Raw genomic sequence first — 18,241 nt, 5'->3', positions numbered from 1 at the left:
GTTAATTTCTTTTTGTTGATCTTCGTGGCTCATAATTGGAATTGCAAAAAAGTTTTTAGAAGAAGAAAAAAATCAATCTTTAATAACTCCGTCAATTATTGAGTTGGAGAGCTCCGGTTGCGCTCATTTTTCTCCTTTTAGACTATACTTTTCAATACAATTTTTTTTAAAAAACTTGAAATTTTAAAGCAATTTTCTGTATACAGGATTGGCGGATTCGCTCATATAATTCAATTACCTTTCGGCTTAATCGTGTAAAAACCAACAGGCTGTCCATTCAGCCACCGTAAAAATACATGGTCACACCAGTCAGCAAAATCATACAACGATTCCAATTCTTCCTCCCTCGGTGTATCAATTTCCGGATAAACTATTTGACTCAGTACATAATAAATTATGTGTTCCCGATTGGTTTCAACCTATGTAATGAAAAAAAAACTTGAAATTGAATTGAAATGTCTTGACTGAGTTTTTGAGGGATGGGAAGAGATTAGACCAAAAAGAATTTGCAGATTATTTCTACCACATATCGTCATGGGAGATATGGAAAAAAATTCAAATGATTTGTTTTTTGTCGACAATCCATTTGTTTTAGGGATATTTGCAAGTCAACTTCTGCAATTTGTTGGTCGTTCAATCTCTTCTCACTACAAAAAATCTCTGAATTAAATTCAAAACTTCCAATTGTTACTCAATTAATACCTGTTTCCAACCGTCAACACTTCTATCTACAATTTCATCAAGATTTATCATTTTATTATTCTCAATAATGCCGATGAAAGTTTTACACACTGTACAATCAATTCGTCGAATGTTTCCCTCGATTCGAAATTCTTCGAGTTTCAATTCGTTGGCGATAGTTGGTCGCAAGTCTCTGCATCTGTACATCAATCATTATCAAAAATAAAAATAAAAATTATGCAAATCTAAAATTCTTTAGCCTTTTCAAAGTATATACTTTGTACAGAACATAGTAGAGTTATGATACTTCTCTTCTTTTCTTCTTATTTAACACAGTTGGAATCTTGAATCATACTAAGGCTGATGGATAAGCTCGCATTGATGGGCAAACAGCTCCTGTCAACCATATCAGTGCTGACATAACGATAGTGAAGCACGTGTAATGAATTTTGAGTAAAGTTCACAATAGTGAAATGATAAGTGTAACCTGTCATTAAACAAATCATACGTAGTACATTGACCTTGAATTCAATCATCTTCCCCTCGATGTCATTACTCAATTCTTGGCCAACAGCCACTGATAACGCAATTGATAGAGATATTCTATGAACCATTAACCAAATTAGTTTTATACTTCAATGACATATTCGGAGAATAAAAATCATGTGTAACTGAAAAATCACCACAAATTCTCAGTGAAGTACTAAATATATTAACGAAATAATTCATATATCAAGATCGATTACAAAATCATCATCATAAAAGTCATCATCATCATCATCGGAATCATAATCCATGTAGACAGCATTGAATTCAATATCGTCGTCAGAATCTTCGTCCTCGATCAATCCACGGTAAAGCATCCTGTAACACTTGGACTGAGAATCCTGGTAGTGGCTGTATGGAGTCTCGTGATTCAATCGGCTACTACAAAGCCAACAGAAGTACGTATTGCAACGACCGCACGTCATTTTATTACAGCCATCTGATTTCTTTATATAACAGAAACAAAACTTGAATAATTAACTGTAGATTATTCTGCAAATATCTTGAGAATGAACAGGTCTCTTCTTCTAGCTATAAAATTTCACTATGAAACAGGATCTTGATCATTCACATGACACCTCTTCATTATGTAGTTATGCACTATTTGAATAGTGCATAACAAAGCTTTGTTTTTCTGTAATTTTGAGAGAAGAATGTGTATTACCTCAATTGCTGCATTGCAGTGGGGACAGTTATGACTGTTGTTTGATATCCAATTTTCTGACATTGTATTTTCAATAAGAATTTGCAACTGTTTCTTTCCATAACGATTTTCCAACATCTGTTTCTGGGTATCTGATGCATTCTCGTACTCATTAACGAGTTTTTGTTTTTCAGCTATAAAATGAACAAAGTGAATGTCAGAGTTCTATTGGCACTATGTGAATCCCTTATTTATTTCTATTTTTCATAAACTATTCAAACTGGTTTTTGTCAGTTTTGAAAAAAAAAAATTAAGATCAGCGTTGAACATGAAATACCTACCTGAAGTGTATTTACAGGGCTCAACCCCGTGATAAACCATTCTACAATAAACACAAAAAGTGTACTGACAGCAGGGACAGCTAGCCATTTTCTCATTTGCCTCTTTGCTCACTGGATACTGGCAATTTCTCCTTGGGCAGTAGACAATATCCAACATAGTATCCAAAGTAGCACTCAGTAAAGTGGAATCGTATTTAGCGAATAATTCACTGCTAACTAATTCTTTTATCTGTACGGATGCAATGGATGATAATAAAATTATTTTCTATTGAGAAACAAACAACACGTGAATTATATTGAAAAAATTTCGATGAATAAAGATTTTGCAAGAATTTATAAAGCGACCGAACGCTCTAAAATTTCTCGGAACAGGATATGTTGAATTCTGTTTGGTCAATCTTTTTATTTCCAATATATTTTCCAAATTACAATTAATGACCAAACTCATGATTCACTCATTTACCTGTCCAGGATTAACTTCAGAGGTGCACTTGTCCTCAGGACAACAAATATTCTGCACAGCCCCATCTTCAATTCTGACCTCCAAATACCCACTTACACATTCTTTGCAGAAAACATGAAGACATGGTTTAAATAGCGTGCAGGATTCCCCGGATTTATCGATGAAACAAATTTTGCAAGTATAAAATTTCTTCTTAAACTCAATACTCAGACGTTTCTCATTATAATCTAGTAAATAATGTACAGGATTTCGATTGATAAGTCGATCTATAATTGCTCTCTGATCAATGATTTGCCTTTTTCCTCTGTACCGACGATAATTTTTCTTCTGTATTATTTTATCTCTCATTGCAATGGTCTTACTCGCTTTGTTTGTGTCATTACCACTGGCTTCATTAGCTGTTCCTGTCTTCTGAACTTTTTCCAATGCTGTTTTATAAAATGTGTATGCATAATCAATATTTAAATTGTTCTCTAAACCCAAATACTCTAATGTCTCATTCTGTAAGAATGCAACCCAGGTGAATAATATCTCCACTCCCTTGTTTTCATTCCAGATTTCATCCAATTTTTTACATAACTTTGCGATATCTTTGAGACGCAACCAAGAACACCGCAGAGTGAATTCTGAGGGTGATAGAGAGGGGTAATCCTTTGGCAGTGGGACGAAGAGTGTTAGAGGAGGCAAGTGACAAATTGTGATTTTTTCGTCGGCTGATTCTTTATTTCGAGTATCTTTATAGATCACCCAATATTCATCTGGGAGACTTATGAAAATCTTAAAGGTACACTGGTACTGACCGTCGACTTCTTGGTATGAAAATTCTTCCGCTGTATAGATACTTTCTAACGCTGTTATTTCATCCTTTTGTTTTTCATTATTCATTTTCTGGAAATAAATAATAAAAATTTAAATAACATAGAAAGGACAAATTGAAAAATTATTCACAACACAATTATTCCAATTTCCTAATGCAAAATGATTATTAACTATGAATAAACTTATTCAAAATTTATACAACTGAAGTGTTTTATGAATTAGTTCGAAGGGATTTGCAACTGGCCATCGCCCGAGGGCCTTCAGCCAAGTATTTACATTTTAAGTACCTAATAGTTGATACAAAGAGAAAGAGTCTGTTTGTGTGTTCATTTTGCTGAATGAGCATCGAGAAATTGAAGATAGTTTTTACAAGATTGAGTGCATGATGAGATGGTACACTATAAAGCGATGATGTGAAGAGTGAGGAGTTGCAGAATTTCACCATTTATTGCTGGAGTTTATGAATTATTTATGGAAAAAGAATCCAGTCACCAATAGATGAATTTTTGAAAATATCTTAATATTTTCATGGGAGAAATATGCTTTGAGATTGTTATCAGACTTTTCTTGTAACCTAGTGTGTGAGTGCGTTCGAATTGAGACTCCGTATATTTACGTATAATATTCAATTACAAATATTAAAAATAATCTCTGTTCGCGAATTTGCATGAAAAACAAGTTTCAACTTGTAATTTCTCGATTTACTCAAAAATCCCATTACCAATTCAAAATAGGGCATCAAACCAAATTCCTTATTTTTATCACTCACCAATGTTTTCGGGAAATGGCGACAGAGTTAGATTGGAGTACGGATTAACCACCTTAATGGTTATTCTAACCGCCAGATTAATGATTCGATATCAAAATACTTGAATAAGAAATAACAAAACCAAATTCATTGTAAATGTATTAAATATAAGTGAGTAGTTATTACGGAATATTTGGAGAGGTGGTAATATGTAACCGACGACGAATACCAAAGTGACATCTGGCTGATCAGCTGACTTGCAACCATATGTATTTTCGTTTTGTACTTGTGTGTACTCCAACCTACATATAGACAATGCTGGGTAAAATGCAAAGTGCAAGTGCGCGGATAAATTAAACAAGTTATCATGTGAAGTGATTGAAGGAATGTACACTTTGACGAATTATTCTGCTCCACTGATCAAGTGTTGACACTCCGAACATACAAGTGGTTCAATTGGTCTACTTTATTTCTATGTATTCGGCGACGTTACATTCGACATCAAAGAGGATTGATTAAAGTCAGCCCCCTGCTACTTACCCAAACTCGTGTCGCCGCTATTGAAGCCGCCGCGGTGCGGCGCTAGTAGTTCCTGCTCTCACTAAGGTATGATAGGGTCAGGGTTGGGCAAGTAAATTACCTTAGGTAAATTACATGGTTTTTGACCGGTCATAAAGTAGGTAAATTACCCGGGCGAGTTGTCGGCTTTTTGACCTGTCAAAAACCTATGTGGCGCCATCTATTAGCACCTTGGAGAACCGGGAGATTTTTACCGAGAATACCGCCTGTCAGAGTTACAAGGGTCAAAATTCGAAAAAATCATACTGAGGTTATGCCTCGCGAGGGTCAATCCTCGCAAAGGTCATACCTCGCAAGGGTCAAACGTGACAATCATAACTTGCGAGGGTCAAACGTCACAATCATAACTTGCGAGCGTCAAATGATCATAAGCAACAACAAAGACCAAACGGAATAGTTTCAGATTATTTTTTCTTAATTCATGATCATTCCACCCTTATTATTGTTCTGCCTACAGGAGAGGTAAGTGAAAAATCACAAGAGTTAAAATTATGACGCAGACAAGCAGGAAAATCACAAAGGATTAAGAAACAATCACAAAGTAGGTAAATCATAAGGGTCAATCAGGATAACTAGGCCGTGACCTAGTGACTTGTTTGACCCTTGTGAACCTACTTGCTTTTTTTGTTTAAACTTCATGACCGTTGGAGCCTTGTAATTGTACCGCCTGGCGTCCCCCGTTGACCCTCTTATTAGTTTCACCCTCCAGATTGAAGGATTGCTTCCGTTGTTTGACCCTTGCGACGTTTGACCCTAAAAAGGCATAACCCTTGCGATGTTTAACCTTCGCGAGGATAACCCTCGTGATCGTTTGATCTTAACGATTTCCGGCCGATATGTCTCTCACTTTTGACCCTTGTGACTTTTTAGCTTAGCTTCCTTGTAAAGAGTTTTCTGACACTTTTTGACATTTTTGACGCCCCAGAGGTAAATTACCGGTATTTGACAATGTCACGTCATAAACTTCCATCTGCGAGATATGCCCAACCCTGCATAGGGTGCGTTTCGGAATCAACTACCGTAGCTGCAGTAAAGCAAAATTAGATAGGGTTGCAGTACTGCTACTGCTACTACGTCGATTGCGAAACGCGCCCACAAGCAGGTATGATGAAGCCAGAAAACAGGGGACAAGTTCGCCGGAGCGCCAGAAGCGGCGTTCCGGTCGACTTACGCTTCCCCTCATCTCCTTTAGTCTCCCACCACTGGCAGTTTTTTTGCTGGAGGGAACATTATGAAATTGATATTTTAAGTCAAAATAATTAGCCCCGTATGAAATTACATGTACAATGCGAAGAAAAATAAAAAAATGCAAATATATTCTTGGTTTTTCATGTACTATTTCTTTAATAGTCAATGGCCCGCTCACCCTTTCATTAAGGGGTGATTTTTATCTTATAATAGGTGAATTCTTTCTTTTTTTACTGAAAATAATTACCAAGATTGAGAGTGAAATCACTGCTCAATATAATAGCATTAAAAATAAAATGAAAATGCATTTTTGTCCAATGTTGAACAATATTTATTTTTCGCGCGAAAATATCTCGCGAATGTTGTTTGTTTATGTCTGCTCCAAAACGTACTCCAATAGATCTGAACAGTCTGTGCGAGTTGATTCATGTAAAATGATTAAATCGTGTGCAGTTATAAATTGCAAAGCATCTTCTAAGGATAATTATCGTTTTTTCTCCCTTCCCAGTGTGAAAAAAATTGAGAAGCGACGACAATGGCTGGAAAAAAGCGGTGATTTGCTATCGAGTGATCAAGTGTCAAAGAACGATTGTTATTTGTGTGAGGTGCGTAAGTGAATAGTTGGGACTTTTTTTTTCTTTTGTGGCTCTTGAAACCCCTTGTACCTCATTTATTTCACCCCTCGTGACCATTATGACCCTCGTATCTTTTTCAAAACTTGTTCATAGAAAAAAACTTTAAATAACATAGTTCAAACTGGGATCCTCATTATCGTAATCCCATCCCTCCGAATTCTTCCCCATTAAGCTTCACTGAAGAGAAGAGGAATAATTAATAAAATGGACTTCTGATGTTAATTATTCTTCCTTCTAATTAGTATTTCAATCGTCTAGTCGACATGACTCTCAGTCAATCTTTATCGCTCGATCCCATAGAACTATTTGGTGAGAATCATATAGTTTTCATCTCAACATTTTTTAATCCTGTTCCTCTCGATTGAACACAAAATTTTATTTTCATCACGCTGTATCGGAGAAGTAACTTTCCGACACATTGTGATGAAAAATTTTGTTCGTAACTCGTGAAAAAAGTGGTTTTTGGCTCGTGAAATTATATCACTCACCTTCGGCTCGTGTTATAAACCTCTCACTCGCCAAAAACCACTTTTTTGCACTCGTTACGAAATATACTATTTCTCTCTCATGAAAAAAAAAAAAAAATTGATTTGACGGGGATTTGAACTCGCAACGCAAGTAAAATCGGCGTGTGGTGGGAGATCTAATCCGCGTGAGGGGAAGGGACGCAACAGCGCCGCGCGCGGCTTCCGTTGGAACTTGTCCCCTGTTTCGGTGTCGGCGACATCAAAGCTTCACCATACCTCCCTGTATCATACCTTAGCTCTCACAGAGTATACCTTATAAGGGCGAGTTTTCGGTTCAAGTTAACCACGGTTAACGTGTGGTTAAGTTAAGTTGGGACCCCCCACCACACAACCTACGTGAGGGGGATTATTTCTCCTACCGGCATGAGTTGAGAGGAAAATGGCGGACGATTAGGACAACAAAACTCGGTGTTTATTCCCTCAGTTGCTAATTGTGTCTAATAAAAAAGAAAAGCATTGAATATTAGTGTTCCATTAAGACGAGCATTAAGGAAATCCTATCTGCGATGGCTAACAATGACACGTAAGGATGGAATAAGTGTTTTATTTCAAAGTGTTTACAATGGATCATCGTGTCCATACATTATTTTCCTCAATTTTTAAAATAATTTTATACTTGTAGAAGATCCACCAAAATTCGAGCCCAAAATTTCACTCAAGATGAAAAGATGTCTCTTGTCACTATCATCCAGAAGTTTGGTCAATGAAATAATTGAATGCAAATAAACCAATTCTGTATCAAACGGAGATAAAGACAAAGCCTGGAACAGTGTTCACGAAGAATATAATGTCAATGCAGATCGACCCCGTACTCTTGACATGCTGAAAAATTGTTGCAACAATCCAAAAGAAAACGATCCGTGACCGTAACGGTGGTCCTTTCTTCGGTTTTGACCCTAAAATTCATTCTTTCTTTTAGACGAACCATATATATCTTATGCTCATTCGAAAGCTTATTAAATGAGCTTCAAATTGACACGTAAATGATTCGGTTTCAGCCATTTTTCATTAAGTTATGGGATTTTTAGGCGAAAATTGAATTTTCATGTTTTACTTAAAAATTCAATATTGGTTGGATTTTTTATATTTTCGAGTCAAGTTAATGGGAATATCTTTGTATGGATTTTAAAGATCATTTTCCGTTCTTCAAATCGAGATATGTTAAATGCGAGTTGGTTGAATTTTCATGAAGTTATTGACTATTGTTTCCATTTGGAATGCTATGTCACACTCTAAAATTCGCATTTTTGATCAATTATCGGGACTTTGGACTTGACCTGTGAGGCTTTATCATACACCAACTTGAAGATCTCAATGAGATCTTCAAAATGGCGTATGCTAATTTCCGTTCCATCCATTTGATCAATAGTTGTGGGTGATTATGTGTCGATTTTCGCATGTCACAAATTGAAATTTTCGTTTTCTTCAATGTAATTGACAAGAATTGCTCTCTTTTTCTTCGACTATCAGCATGAATCTTATGTTGGTTGGAAAGATGATTAAATAACCATCAAATTGACAGGCGAACTGTTTAATTTTGATGATTTTTCAACGAGTTATGAGACTTATTAGGAATAAAACGAATTTTCGTGTTTTACTCGGAAATTCAACTTTGGTTGGATTTTTAGATATTTTCATTTCAAGTCAATGAGAATATTTAAATATCATTTTATAGGGCATTTTCCGTTCTTCAAATTGAGATGTGTTAAATGCGACTGGGTTGACTTTTCATGAAGTTAGTGAATATTGTTTCCCTTCTAAATGCTATGTCACACCCTGAAATTCGCATTTTTTATCAATTATCGTGACTTTGCACTTGACCAGTGAGTACTTATCATAATTGTTATGGGTGATTATGTGTAGAATTTCGCATGTCACAAATTGAAATTTTGAGATTTTTCAACAAATTGAGAAAAATTGCTCTATTTTCCGTCGATTATCAGTATGCATCTTATATTGGTTGAAAAGCTTATTAAATGAGCTTCAAATTGAGCGTAAAATCATTTGAATCGGATCATTTTTGAATGAGTTATGGGACTTTTTAGGAAAGAACGAATTTTCATGTTTTTGTACTCTAAAATTTACATTTCTTCATCAATTATTATTATCGAGGCTTTCGACTTGACCAATGTGGATTTATCGTGCATTAATAATATGAAAAGAATTGCTTTTTTCTTCGCAGACTGTTATTGTAAATGTTATATCAACATATATCACATATGGGTTGAAAAAGTTATTAAATGAGATACAAAACGACGTCTCATTTATTCCATTCACTTGGAGCTTTGAATTTGTTTATTCATGGTGAAGTTATCAACAGAATGAAGCTGTTCATGAAATTTTAAGAAAGAGTTAAGGTTATAGTGGTGTTGCAGACCAGCCATATTATTTCTTGAATTACATTCTGAGTGAGATGGGTGATTGTTTAATATATAATATAATATATATATACAATATATGTATCCATAAGTAAAAGATCCGTGAGCGTTACAAGGCTTTTTTCTTTGGTTTCTATGCTCAAGTTCTTTTTCCTTTTGTATGAACCATGTATATAGTATAATCTTTGGAAAGCTCATTAAATGAGTTCCAAAGTGATGTCTGTTTCATCCAATTCTGACCATTTTTCATTGAGTTATGAGAGTTTTAGGCGATAAGTGAATTTTCATGTTTCACTTGAAAAATTAACTTCGGATGGATTTTTCGATGCTTTCAAGTGGCTTAAACAAAGATATTTATACATCATTTTGAAGAACATGTACTGTTTTTCGAAATGGTGTATTAAAAATGCGATTTAATTGGATTTTCATCAATTTATTACAGTTTTTTTCCATTTTTTATGTTTTGTCACACCTAGAAAATGGCAGTTTTTGTAATTTATCAAGAGTTTATACTTAATCAGCGGGGATATATCATATATCAATTCGAAGGTTTCATCGGGATCTTCAAATTGATACCTCATATTATTGATTCCAACCATTAGATCAATTGTTACAAGGGATAATGCATCGATTTTGGCATGTCACGTTTTGAAAATTTACATTTTTTTTCTATAAACGATGATATTTTCTGTTTTTTTCTTCAAGTTTATGGGAATATGTTATATATAATTCAAAGCACATTAAATTGCCTTCAAATTGACCCTTGAACTATTTAATTACAGCCAAGTTTCATCAACTTATAGGAGATTTTATCTAAGAATTGCATTTCTTGATTTTTTTCTGAATTCAGATTAGTTCGCATTTTTCAATCACTAGCGTTGAAGTAAAGTGAAGAATTCGTAGAGTATTGTTAGTTCTTCAAAATGGTACATAAAAAATCTGATTTCGTGGAATTTTCATCCAAACTATGGTAAATTGTTTCTATTTTTTACTTCATGTCACACTTAAAAAATCATAGTTTCTGACAAAAAATGATGCTTGGGACTTCACCAGCGGGGATATATTATATACTAATTTGAAGATCTTATCGAGATCTTGCAATTAATACCGTGTTTTATCCATTCCATCCAATAGATAAATTCTGATAAGCAATAATAATTTGATTTTGGGATATCACGCTGCGAAAATTCAAATTTTTTCCTCTTCATGAGAAAAATTTCCTCGGTTATTGTCCAAATCTGTAAGTACCTAATGCTTAAATATGGAAAGATCACATTTACGTTCAAAAAATTGGCACCAAACTGATGCCCCATTAAAAATGCATTGATATTTTCCATTTTTCGAAATCATTTATTGGTAATGATGAAGCTTTCGATTCGATCCGTCAATTTGTATGACGAATCGATTTGAACATCGTTATTGTAACGTCCAAAAATAATTCTTCATCATTTTATTGGGAATTCATCATCGTTCTAAATATTAGTGAATCCAATATTGAGAAATGGCCGACTTTCCGTCGTCATTTCCCAATCTTACTTCGTCCACATACATTTTCCACCCGTAAACTCAACGGAATTGAGACCAGTTAGCATAGCCCATGCTGTTGCTGCCTGATCAGCAAAAATTCAAGCGTTGCACCATACAATTTAAGGGGTTAACGCTCATTTCCACAATCAAAATCAAAAACCAAGCCAGTCGTTTATCGCTCCTCGTCCCGAGTGGTCGAGTCTTAAAGGGGGCTTCTCTCCCTTTAGGAGAAATCCAAATTTCTTAGTGATCGCGAAATTATTGAACTACTGGTGGAAAATGTTCACAAAATCGATCTACCTTCGCGTTTCTTCCCATATAGTAATTCGCTTAAGTCGATACTATGCGTGGTAACCTATCGAATTAATAGTAGATAGCTATCGGGCGTGTTTGCGTAGGGATACTGCATCCTTAAATCGAGAATAGTGTCTTTTCTTGCATATAAGGGACCTTCAATATTTTATTTCGCCTTTCATACCGGCCCATTAATTTATTTCTCTTCAATTCTACACAAACCTCTTATTATTTATCCAAGAGTGAAAGAAGGTGAAGGTTAGGTGTAGACTAATTGAAAGTAACGCCACATGGTTTCGTTGCCGGTGATGAAATCGTTAGTTTACCGATGAATTCATATATTAATTTAAGCAACGAATATTTTTTCATATAATTGTAAAATCTTAATCAATTACTATAAATCGAATAATCAATGCAAAGTCATTCATACTAATGTTGCTAAAATTCCGACAGTAAAAGTTATAGTTCTGATACAATTATAACCTTCTAAATCTGAAAACGTGTAAACATCTAAATACTCAATTGGTTAGAACTTTGAAGCCGATTAAATACATATAATAAATTGAATCAATCTTTTGATTCTAAATAAAACTTCAATTTATTTTTACGCCTGAGCAGGACTGCATAGCGTCGTCCTCATAATAAAAAATAAAAGAGATGAAAGATAATCCTTCAGATTATTCTTTTATTGATAATTCTTAGTTTATGTTTCGAGAGTATTAAAATTAAAATATGAAAGTTGTCCTCCGACGCTGACACCATCTCCGGACATAACATTATCATTTGTGAAGTTGTCAGGAGAATAAAGTGAAGTTTCTGTTTAAAGTTGGTTTATAGTTGGTTAATTCAATTGTCACAATAATTATAATTATTTCTAATATAAAAATTAAAACATGATTGAAATATAATAGAAAAATGGACATAATGTAGGATCACGTAGTTCGTAAGTCGGGGGATTTATAATTCATGAAAATGACGACAAATATCAATTTCATGCAACCTAGGTAGCGCGCGCGAAGCGCGCGATCTGCCTAGTTTAAAGAAAAAGGGCAAGAGTTATGTGGCAACAGAACTTAGCGAGAACGTGAAAACAGGTAAATTTTGCGGACAAAAAATTTGATGAAGTGATAATGACAAATTTCAGTTGAAATTTCCTCATTGAAAATTCAAAATTTCGTTGAAAAAATAATCGAAAACTGTGATTTTTCGGGCAGTTATTCCATAGAAATCAATAGAAATCATGAAAAGTTATTCTTGAATTTGCAATTTAATGTTAATTCAACAAAATTTGCTACTCAATGCCGATGTTTTAACTGCAAGTTGAAGTGACTTAACGAATCCTCACATTCGTATCACTTGAAAATGTTGAGCTCGATTCCACTCTAAGGGGAATCGAAATTTCATGATTATTTTCCCCTTCCCCCTTACTTGAATTCAATGGAGTTCCTCTGAAAATGACACGTCCATTAAAAAATGACACGTCTATGTCCATTAATGACACGTCCATTAAAGTTGGATAGATTTTTTAGAAAATGTATGGCCCTGTTCATGACTTCTTCACTGTGTACGTGTACAGAATTTCTTATATTGCACTTAAAAATTCGAAATTACATTTTCCGTGATTAGTGAAACTCTTAATAGTCTTCCCTAGATCTGAGGAACTATTCAATAGATGATGAGGAGTTACTAATAGTTATTATCGATTGTAGGAAGTGGCATCCAAAATTTTAAATCCGACCCGCTCATGCAGGAAATATTAAAGGCGTTTGGGCGTCAGATAGAGCCCCTCAAAAATCCCTATGATTCAGATGCTCTATTCATTGTGGGTGACGATGATGATGAACTGGAGGATCCAATTGAAGGGAATAAGGACATTCATAGATATCTTCGAGACTCCGGGCAACTTCCAGACTGGTCAAAAATGTCTGTGAAGAACCTGAAAAAACCTGTGAGTTTACCTCTAGCTGAGCAAATGATGAAAATACTGAAGCCTGATGATACAACTGGACTGACGCAAGAAATTAAGAAAGTGGATTTTGTTGATGATAAAAAAGGTATTGAGGATATTAATGAGGATACAGACTTTGTGCAGCCACATGAATTTGTCGACCTAAAGAAGGTGGAGGAAAACTCTGTAGCCTGGAAGGTGACACACATTACTCTCTTAACTATCGTGCAATCATTGAGACCATTACTAATTTTTTAAATTTCGTTTAGGATGAATCGGAACTCCAGTCAGAGCAGGAAAAAAGGATCGACATGCAAAATCAGTTTCGTTCTTCTCCAAACATTCTTGATGCACCTCATGATGGGATCAACTTCCAACAGGAAACCGAGAGCTGTTCTGAAGAGAACAAAATCAACATTGAAATCAACAGAACTAAACTCCATAAAGAACGCCTAAAAGTCAAGAGATTGGATCTCAAAAATGATTTGCTACAGCTGCAGTTGGAGAAGAAAAGATTGATATTGGAGGACCTGAAGAATAAATTGGAAAGAACAACAGAGGGGGAATGAACAAATGAATGAGTAAAACCAAAGAAGAGTTGCCAAACGTTAGATTTTCGTATTAAGTATTGAAGAAAAGTTCTGGTTTTTCTTGTTATAGAAAAATAGATTTATCGAGATGTTAGCCTCTGCACGGGGAAGTTACTATGAAGATTATTAAAATGGAAATATTAACAATCGAAATTTCTTTGGAATGAAAAATTACACGGATTGAAAGATGTCAAGTACAAAATATTTTTGAGCTGTGATTTATATGATTATTACTTGCGATGAGAGTTGTCTGACATGTCAATAAATAACTGCAGAGTAATGAGTCATAAAGATATGGAGAAGTGATTATTATTATTTGATGTTCACGTAGTTTTTATGGACGAGTAACAATGTGCAATCCATGCATTACTATTTATTTTTATTTATATACAAAGAGCACGTTGAAAACCCACTGAACCCATTCCTAAACGTCTTTTCGAAGAAAGTTCTTATTCTTTTTTCTAGGAAGTTCAATACATTTAATATAACTATTTTGTAGTCAAGGCATTACTGATGTTGAACATTAGTAATATAAAAATTCAATTGTTTGATTCTAGTTATAAGGGGATCGTTAGTCATTCGCAATTCTGTACGGAAGAGATCTCATATGTTATCGTAGACATTACAATATCAATGTAAAGAGTAAGATAGTGATAAAATCTCATTCCTGACAAAAATGCAGATGTTAATGTATGTTGCGAGGAATAATTTTTCATGAGCTGTGGCCAAAAATAAGGGAAGAAAAGATTTTGTCTTCTCCCTCAGTAGTACGTTATGGACTGCCAAATACTTACTATTTAATTACAGTTAAGAGATAAAAGTACCTTCATTCCACGACGTGTGATAATATAATGTTAATTGAAATGTTAAGCTGTTCATGAAGTGTTCAATATAATATTTAAATACATCCAGTTAATACAAAATGAAGGATGGTGTTCTGCATCTAACATTATGAAGACTGTTTACCTTCGCATTTTGTATCTTGTTTCTTTTTTCGAACTCCTGCTATTGAAAGGAGTCCGTTGGAATTCGTGGTTGATGAGCAGACGTTTCCAATAAATAAATAACAATTGAAATACATATTTAATTGTTTTAATTTAGGAGACAGCCCTGAGTATTACAAAAAATATATGCTTATACTTTCTAATTCATCACAGCGTTAATTAATGAAGAATTTTTCTATGACTTCGGTGCATTCGAAGTTTAATTCATTCTTCTCAATTTTTTCTCCATATTGTCTTCCACAATCGCCTTTAGTTTGAGACATGGACCTATGTATTCAAATGAGCCTACAAAAAATAAAAATACTTTTAGAATCTAGAATCATAATTCTCATTACATTAATATGGATAAGTGAGATATTCCATGTTGGATCACTTGACTCCTGATCCTCACGCCCTGCAAAGTTACCGATTTCTGAAGGGTGTGATAACTTCGAAAACCTACATCTACATTTTCTGGATATCTTGTTGATCGTTTTATGATGCCTGTTTATATTATTGGTGTTGAAATTTACGGATTTTAATCCATTAGTAATTCCATTTTTCAGTCCATTTTCACGTTAAAATGGGGCTGAATAACAATTCAGGATTCACTAATGAGGGATTTTAGGAGGAAAGATCAAAGAACTTTTTTGTGGACAATTTTATTATCTACAAAAAATCTCTTTCAATATTTTCCCCTAAAATCATTCAGTATCGAGCTAGTTCAATATTTAATGAGATATGGAAAATCGACTCGATATCCTTTACCTATTGAATTTATCCAACATGAATTTATATAATTGAACGGTGAAGTAACTTCTGTTTTTTTTTCCTTTGAGCAAAATTTTAGAATCATTTCTGACAATCCTTTGGTGAAGTAAACTATGCTGCTACAAAATTCTTCAGTTGATCATTTAAAAAGCTATGTGAAATTTGCAAGTTATTTTATGTTAATACTTCGCTAAAGATTGCAACAAAATGGAGAACAATCAACAGGTAGTAGAGTTTCATTTCCTCGACATTTATTACTTAAATTGAACTTTTTATGCTTTCCAACACTAATGAAGGAAATTTGAATTTCAACGTTCATAACGTTGGAGAAAAGCTGTAGGATTCAATCCAAGCAAAATTATATTTGGTTGATAAGAACGCTAGTTAATTCAGGGATTCTTGCAATTCGTTTCACCCCTAAAGAAATTACTCTGACTTTCCATAGGGTGATGAGCAGGAATTGATTGATTTGCCATGAAATACCTCATAAGAAAAATAAACTTACTGTTCAAAATACCCGGTCACCAGCTGTTGTATGGTATTGTCGTGAACTAGTGCAATGTTTTCATGAATTGCATTGTATGCCTCCACATCGACTTCTCGTCGGCGAAAAGGACGAAACCATACAGAAATGTTATGTAGTACAGCAGTAGCAATAATTACGGCCACAGTTCTCTCAGGAGTATGGAATCGCGACCCTATCTCCACCACCGCAAACCTTCTGGCCCATACCCCAAAGCAGCGCTCAATACAGTTGCGTGTGCGAATTTGAGCTTCATTGTACAGATGCTCGGCAGCTGTTTGAGGATTCCTTAGGGGTGTCATCAGGAAAGGGAGATCAGGATAGCCAGAATCCCCGAGGAGAAGAGCATCTCTGTACACCTCTTGATAAAGCAAATGACAAATTCTCGAGTGACGAAATACCCTCGTGTCGTGTGTGGCACCGGGCCAACGAGCCACAAAATTCGTGAAATCTAATCTTGCATTGCAGATTCCTTGGACATTTATAGAGAACCAGCCATGTCGGTTGCGGTACAGCTCACCATTTTCGCCACCTGCAAAAAATATTTCTGTATTTGCTAAAAGGGAATCGGGAATTATGGAAAAAATTCTGAACTGTCGAAAATTCAATTGAAACAGTCCGGCAATTTCAATTGAAAGTTTCTCAATAACAGATAACATATAAATTATTATTGAGCAATGAGATGATCGTTGAGTCCATTCAGGAATGTCAATTATGAGAAATTATAGACATTTCAACAACACCCGAAAAAAAACCTGATTTTGAGATTTTTAAGATCTCAAGTTGAGTCTTTTAAAATGACTTTTCGAAAGTCCCAACCACAGGGTTGGCACCTGCCAGTTTCAAGTTGAGGCTTGGAAAATTCAACTTAAAGTTTTCAAAGTCTCAACTGGAGACTTCCATAAATCTCAATTTAGGATCGTAAGTCTCAACTTGAATTTCTTAAGATGGACAGCTGTACTGAAGTCTCTCTACATTGAAATTATGATCAATAGGTATAAAATATTCAATCTCTTTGGATTTATTACATGTGGGATAAAGTCAATGAATACTCCTATCTGAATTGGAACTCAAATCTATATCTTTGAAAATTTACATGTAGCTGTTACTCAAATTGAAAAATATTGATAACAGGGATTAATTTCTTACCATAACTTTGGATTCGAACTTGTCTACCATTAACGCAGCATACTGCACTGGGGAATGCAGATCTGGCAAACAGCTCAGTCTGAGCTTCCCTTTGTGCTTCTGGAGTTGATGGGAATCTGATGTAGTCAGGGCTCAAGGCTGCTATAAGTGGAGCTACTCGATGGACAATTTCCCAGCTTCCCTGGGAATCCAGGAGCCACGCTACAGCCACGGTATTTGCGTGGCTGTTGCGTGGCTATTAGGATTGTCATTTTTTGGGGCTAAAAAGGGAGAAATGATATCTGAAAACACAATAAAAGTGGATAGACGAATTATTAGTTTATATTTGCACTATTTATAACTTTGTTTTCTATCAATTGATTGAAATTAATGTGAGTGTATATAATGATAATACAAGACCCGTAGGGGGAATGCCGGGAGATGGCGGCAGTGTCGATATCCCAACGGGGTCGGTCAAGTCGACAGCAGTCGCAGCCAGAATAAGTGAGACCCCAACAGAGGTGGGGCGCCACGGTCGATTCTAACGGCTGGGCGAGCTGCCTGTGCCGGTAACTCGGCAGTAGGGCCAGAAGAACAATATCCATGGATTTTTGGAGTGGGGGACAAGCATATGAGTGGCAATTACGTAGAGTAGGAGTATCCTGGGCAGGGAAAACATCTGCTAGAAGCCCTATAGCAGTCACGCTGTCACAGTGNGCTGACAGAAAAAACATTCTTTCAGCAAAAATACGACTGTATAATCTCTACTGCGACTTTCTCTATTATTTCCAATATTACTCATTTGTTTCCCCGCCATTGATAGTTATTGAATGAGAAATCAAACTCCAGGTCTGAGGTCACAAACGGATAAGTTTGAGAAGATCAAACCTCTGATTCACAGAAAATTTCAAAACCTTTTACGAAGCTTT

The 18,241-nt window shown here is 35.2% G+C and overlaps 4 protein-coding genes across 12 annotated transcripts in view; 1 reads left to right on the top strand and 3 right to left on the bottom strand.

Moving 5' to 3' along the window:
* Nucleotides 1-238: 238 nt before the first annotated feature.
* Nucleotides 239-1,349, bottom strand: LOC107046124 (the record flags this gene model as incomplete). Its single annotated transcript, XM_015268644.2, is given in 3 exon segments — nucleotides 239-419; nucleotides 703-880; nucleotides 959-1,349. Coding segments are annotated over 3 exon segments (373 nt in total), but the record flags the coding sequence as incomplete, so codon positions are not given.
* Nucleotides 1,350-1,370: 21 nt separating this feature from the next.
* On the bottom strand, nucleotides 1,371-4,907 carry LOC107046120 (E3 ubiquitin-protein ligase RNF14). Of its 5 annotated transcripts, none has more exons than XM_015268635.1 (6): nucleotides 4,428-4,775; nucleotides 4,263-4,361; nucleotides 2,675-3,562; nucleotides 2,212-2,440; nucleotides 1,892-2,064; nucleotides 1,371-1,673 (listed from the first exon to the last, which is right to left on the bottom strand). In XM_015268635.1, the coding sequence occupies exons 3-6, from the start codon at nucleotides 3,557-3,559 to the stop codon at nucleotides 1,407-1,409; spliced, it is 1,554 nt and encodes a 517-aa protein (XP_015124121.1). In that variant the 5' UTR covers nucleotides 3,560-3,562; nucleotides 4,263-4,361; nucleotides 4,428-4,775; the 3' UTR covers nucleotides 1,371-1,406. The 5 variants fall into 5 exon arrangements, with proteins under 5 accessions (XP_015124121.1, XP_015124119.1, XP_015124122.1 ...); XM_015268633.1 differs by lacking the exon at nucleotides 4,263-4,361 and having other exon boundaries at nucleotides 4,428-4,543; nucleotides 4,634-4,775; XM_015268636.2 differs by lacking the exons at nucleotides 4,263-4,361; nucleotides 4,428-4,775 and adding an exon at nucleotides 4,782-4,907.
* Nucleotides 4,539-14,989, top strand: LOC107046123. 3 transcript variants are annotated; one of them, XM_015268643.2, is made up of 3 exons: nucleotides 4,539-4,847; nucleotides 13,079-13,515; nucleotides 13,587-14,989. In XM_015268643.2, the coding sequence occupies exons 2-3, from the start codon at nucleotides 13,114-13,116 to the stop codon at nucleotides 13,884-13,886; spliced, it is 702 nt and encodes a 233-aa protein (XP_015124129.1). In that variant the 5' UTR covers nucleotides 4,539-4,847; nucleotides 13,079-13,113; the 3' UTR covers nucleotides 13,887-14,989. The 3 variants fall into 3 exon arrangements, with proteins under 3 accessions (XP_015124129.1, XP_015124127.1, XP_015124128.1); XM_015268641.2 differs by lacking the exon at nucleotides 4,539-4,847 and adding an exon at nucleotides 7,404-7,693; XM_015268642.2 differs by lacking the exon at nucleotides 4,539-4,847 and adding an exon at nucleotides 12,077-12,463.
* Nucleotides 14,984-18,241, bottom strand: part of LOC107046122 (putative nuclease HARBI1) — a 5,027-nt gene continuing 1,769 nt past the window's right edge. For 2 of the 3 annotated variants that reach the window (XM_015268637.1, XM_015268639.1), the window contains exons 3-5: nucleotides 17,334-17,474; nucleotides 16,167-16,716; nucleotides 14,984-15,196 (exon numbers count right to left, since the gene is read on the bottom strand). In XM_015268637.1, coding sequence (XP_015124123.1) covers nucleotides 15,187-15,196; nucleotides 16,167-16,716; nucleotides 17,334-17,474 — 701 coding nt within the window. In that variant the 3' untranslated portion in view covers nucleotides 14,984-15,186. Of the gene's footprint in view, nucleotides 15,197-16,166; nucleotides 16,717-17,333; nucleotides 17,558-18,241 lie in introns of all 3 variants that reach the window. The other variant, XM_015268638.1, reaches the window with a different exon arrangement.

The sequence above is a fragment of the Diachasma alloeum genome, unplaced genomic scaffold, assembly GCF_001412515.2.
Source record: "Diachasma alloeum isolate Michigan unplaced genomic scaffold, Dall2.0 Dall_scaffold_01212, whole genome shotgun sequence".
Taxonomy (NCBI): Eukaryota; Metazoa; Arthropoda; class Insecta; order Hymenoptera; family Braconidae; genus Diachasma; species Diachasma alloeum.
This window is presented reverse-complemented; position numbering and strand designations above follow the sequence as displayed.

Coding starts and splice junctions, on each gene's coding strand:
- LOC107046123 (XM_015268641.2), top strand. Junction 13,516..13,586: donor AAAACTCTGTAGCCTGGAAG/GTGACACACATT, acceptor AATTTCGTTTAG/GATGAATCGGAACTCCAGTC.
- LOC107046120 (XM_015268632.1), bottom strand. CDS start 4,610: ATGATAACTTGTTTAATTTATCCGCGCACTTGCACTTTGCATTTTACC. Junction 2,441..2,674: donor CTGAAGTTAATCCTGGACAG/GTAAATGAGTGA, acceptor GCATCCGTACAG/ATAAAAGAATTAGTTAGCAG. Junction 2,065..2,211: donor GCCCTGTAAATACACTTCAG/GTAGGTATTTCA, acceptor TTCATTTTATAG/CTGAAAAACAAAAACTCGTT.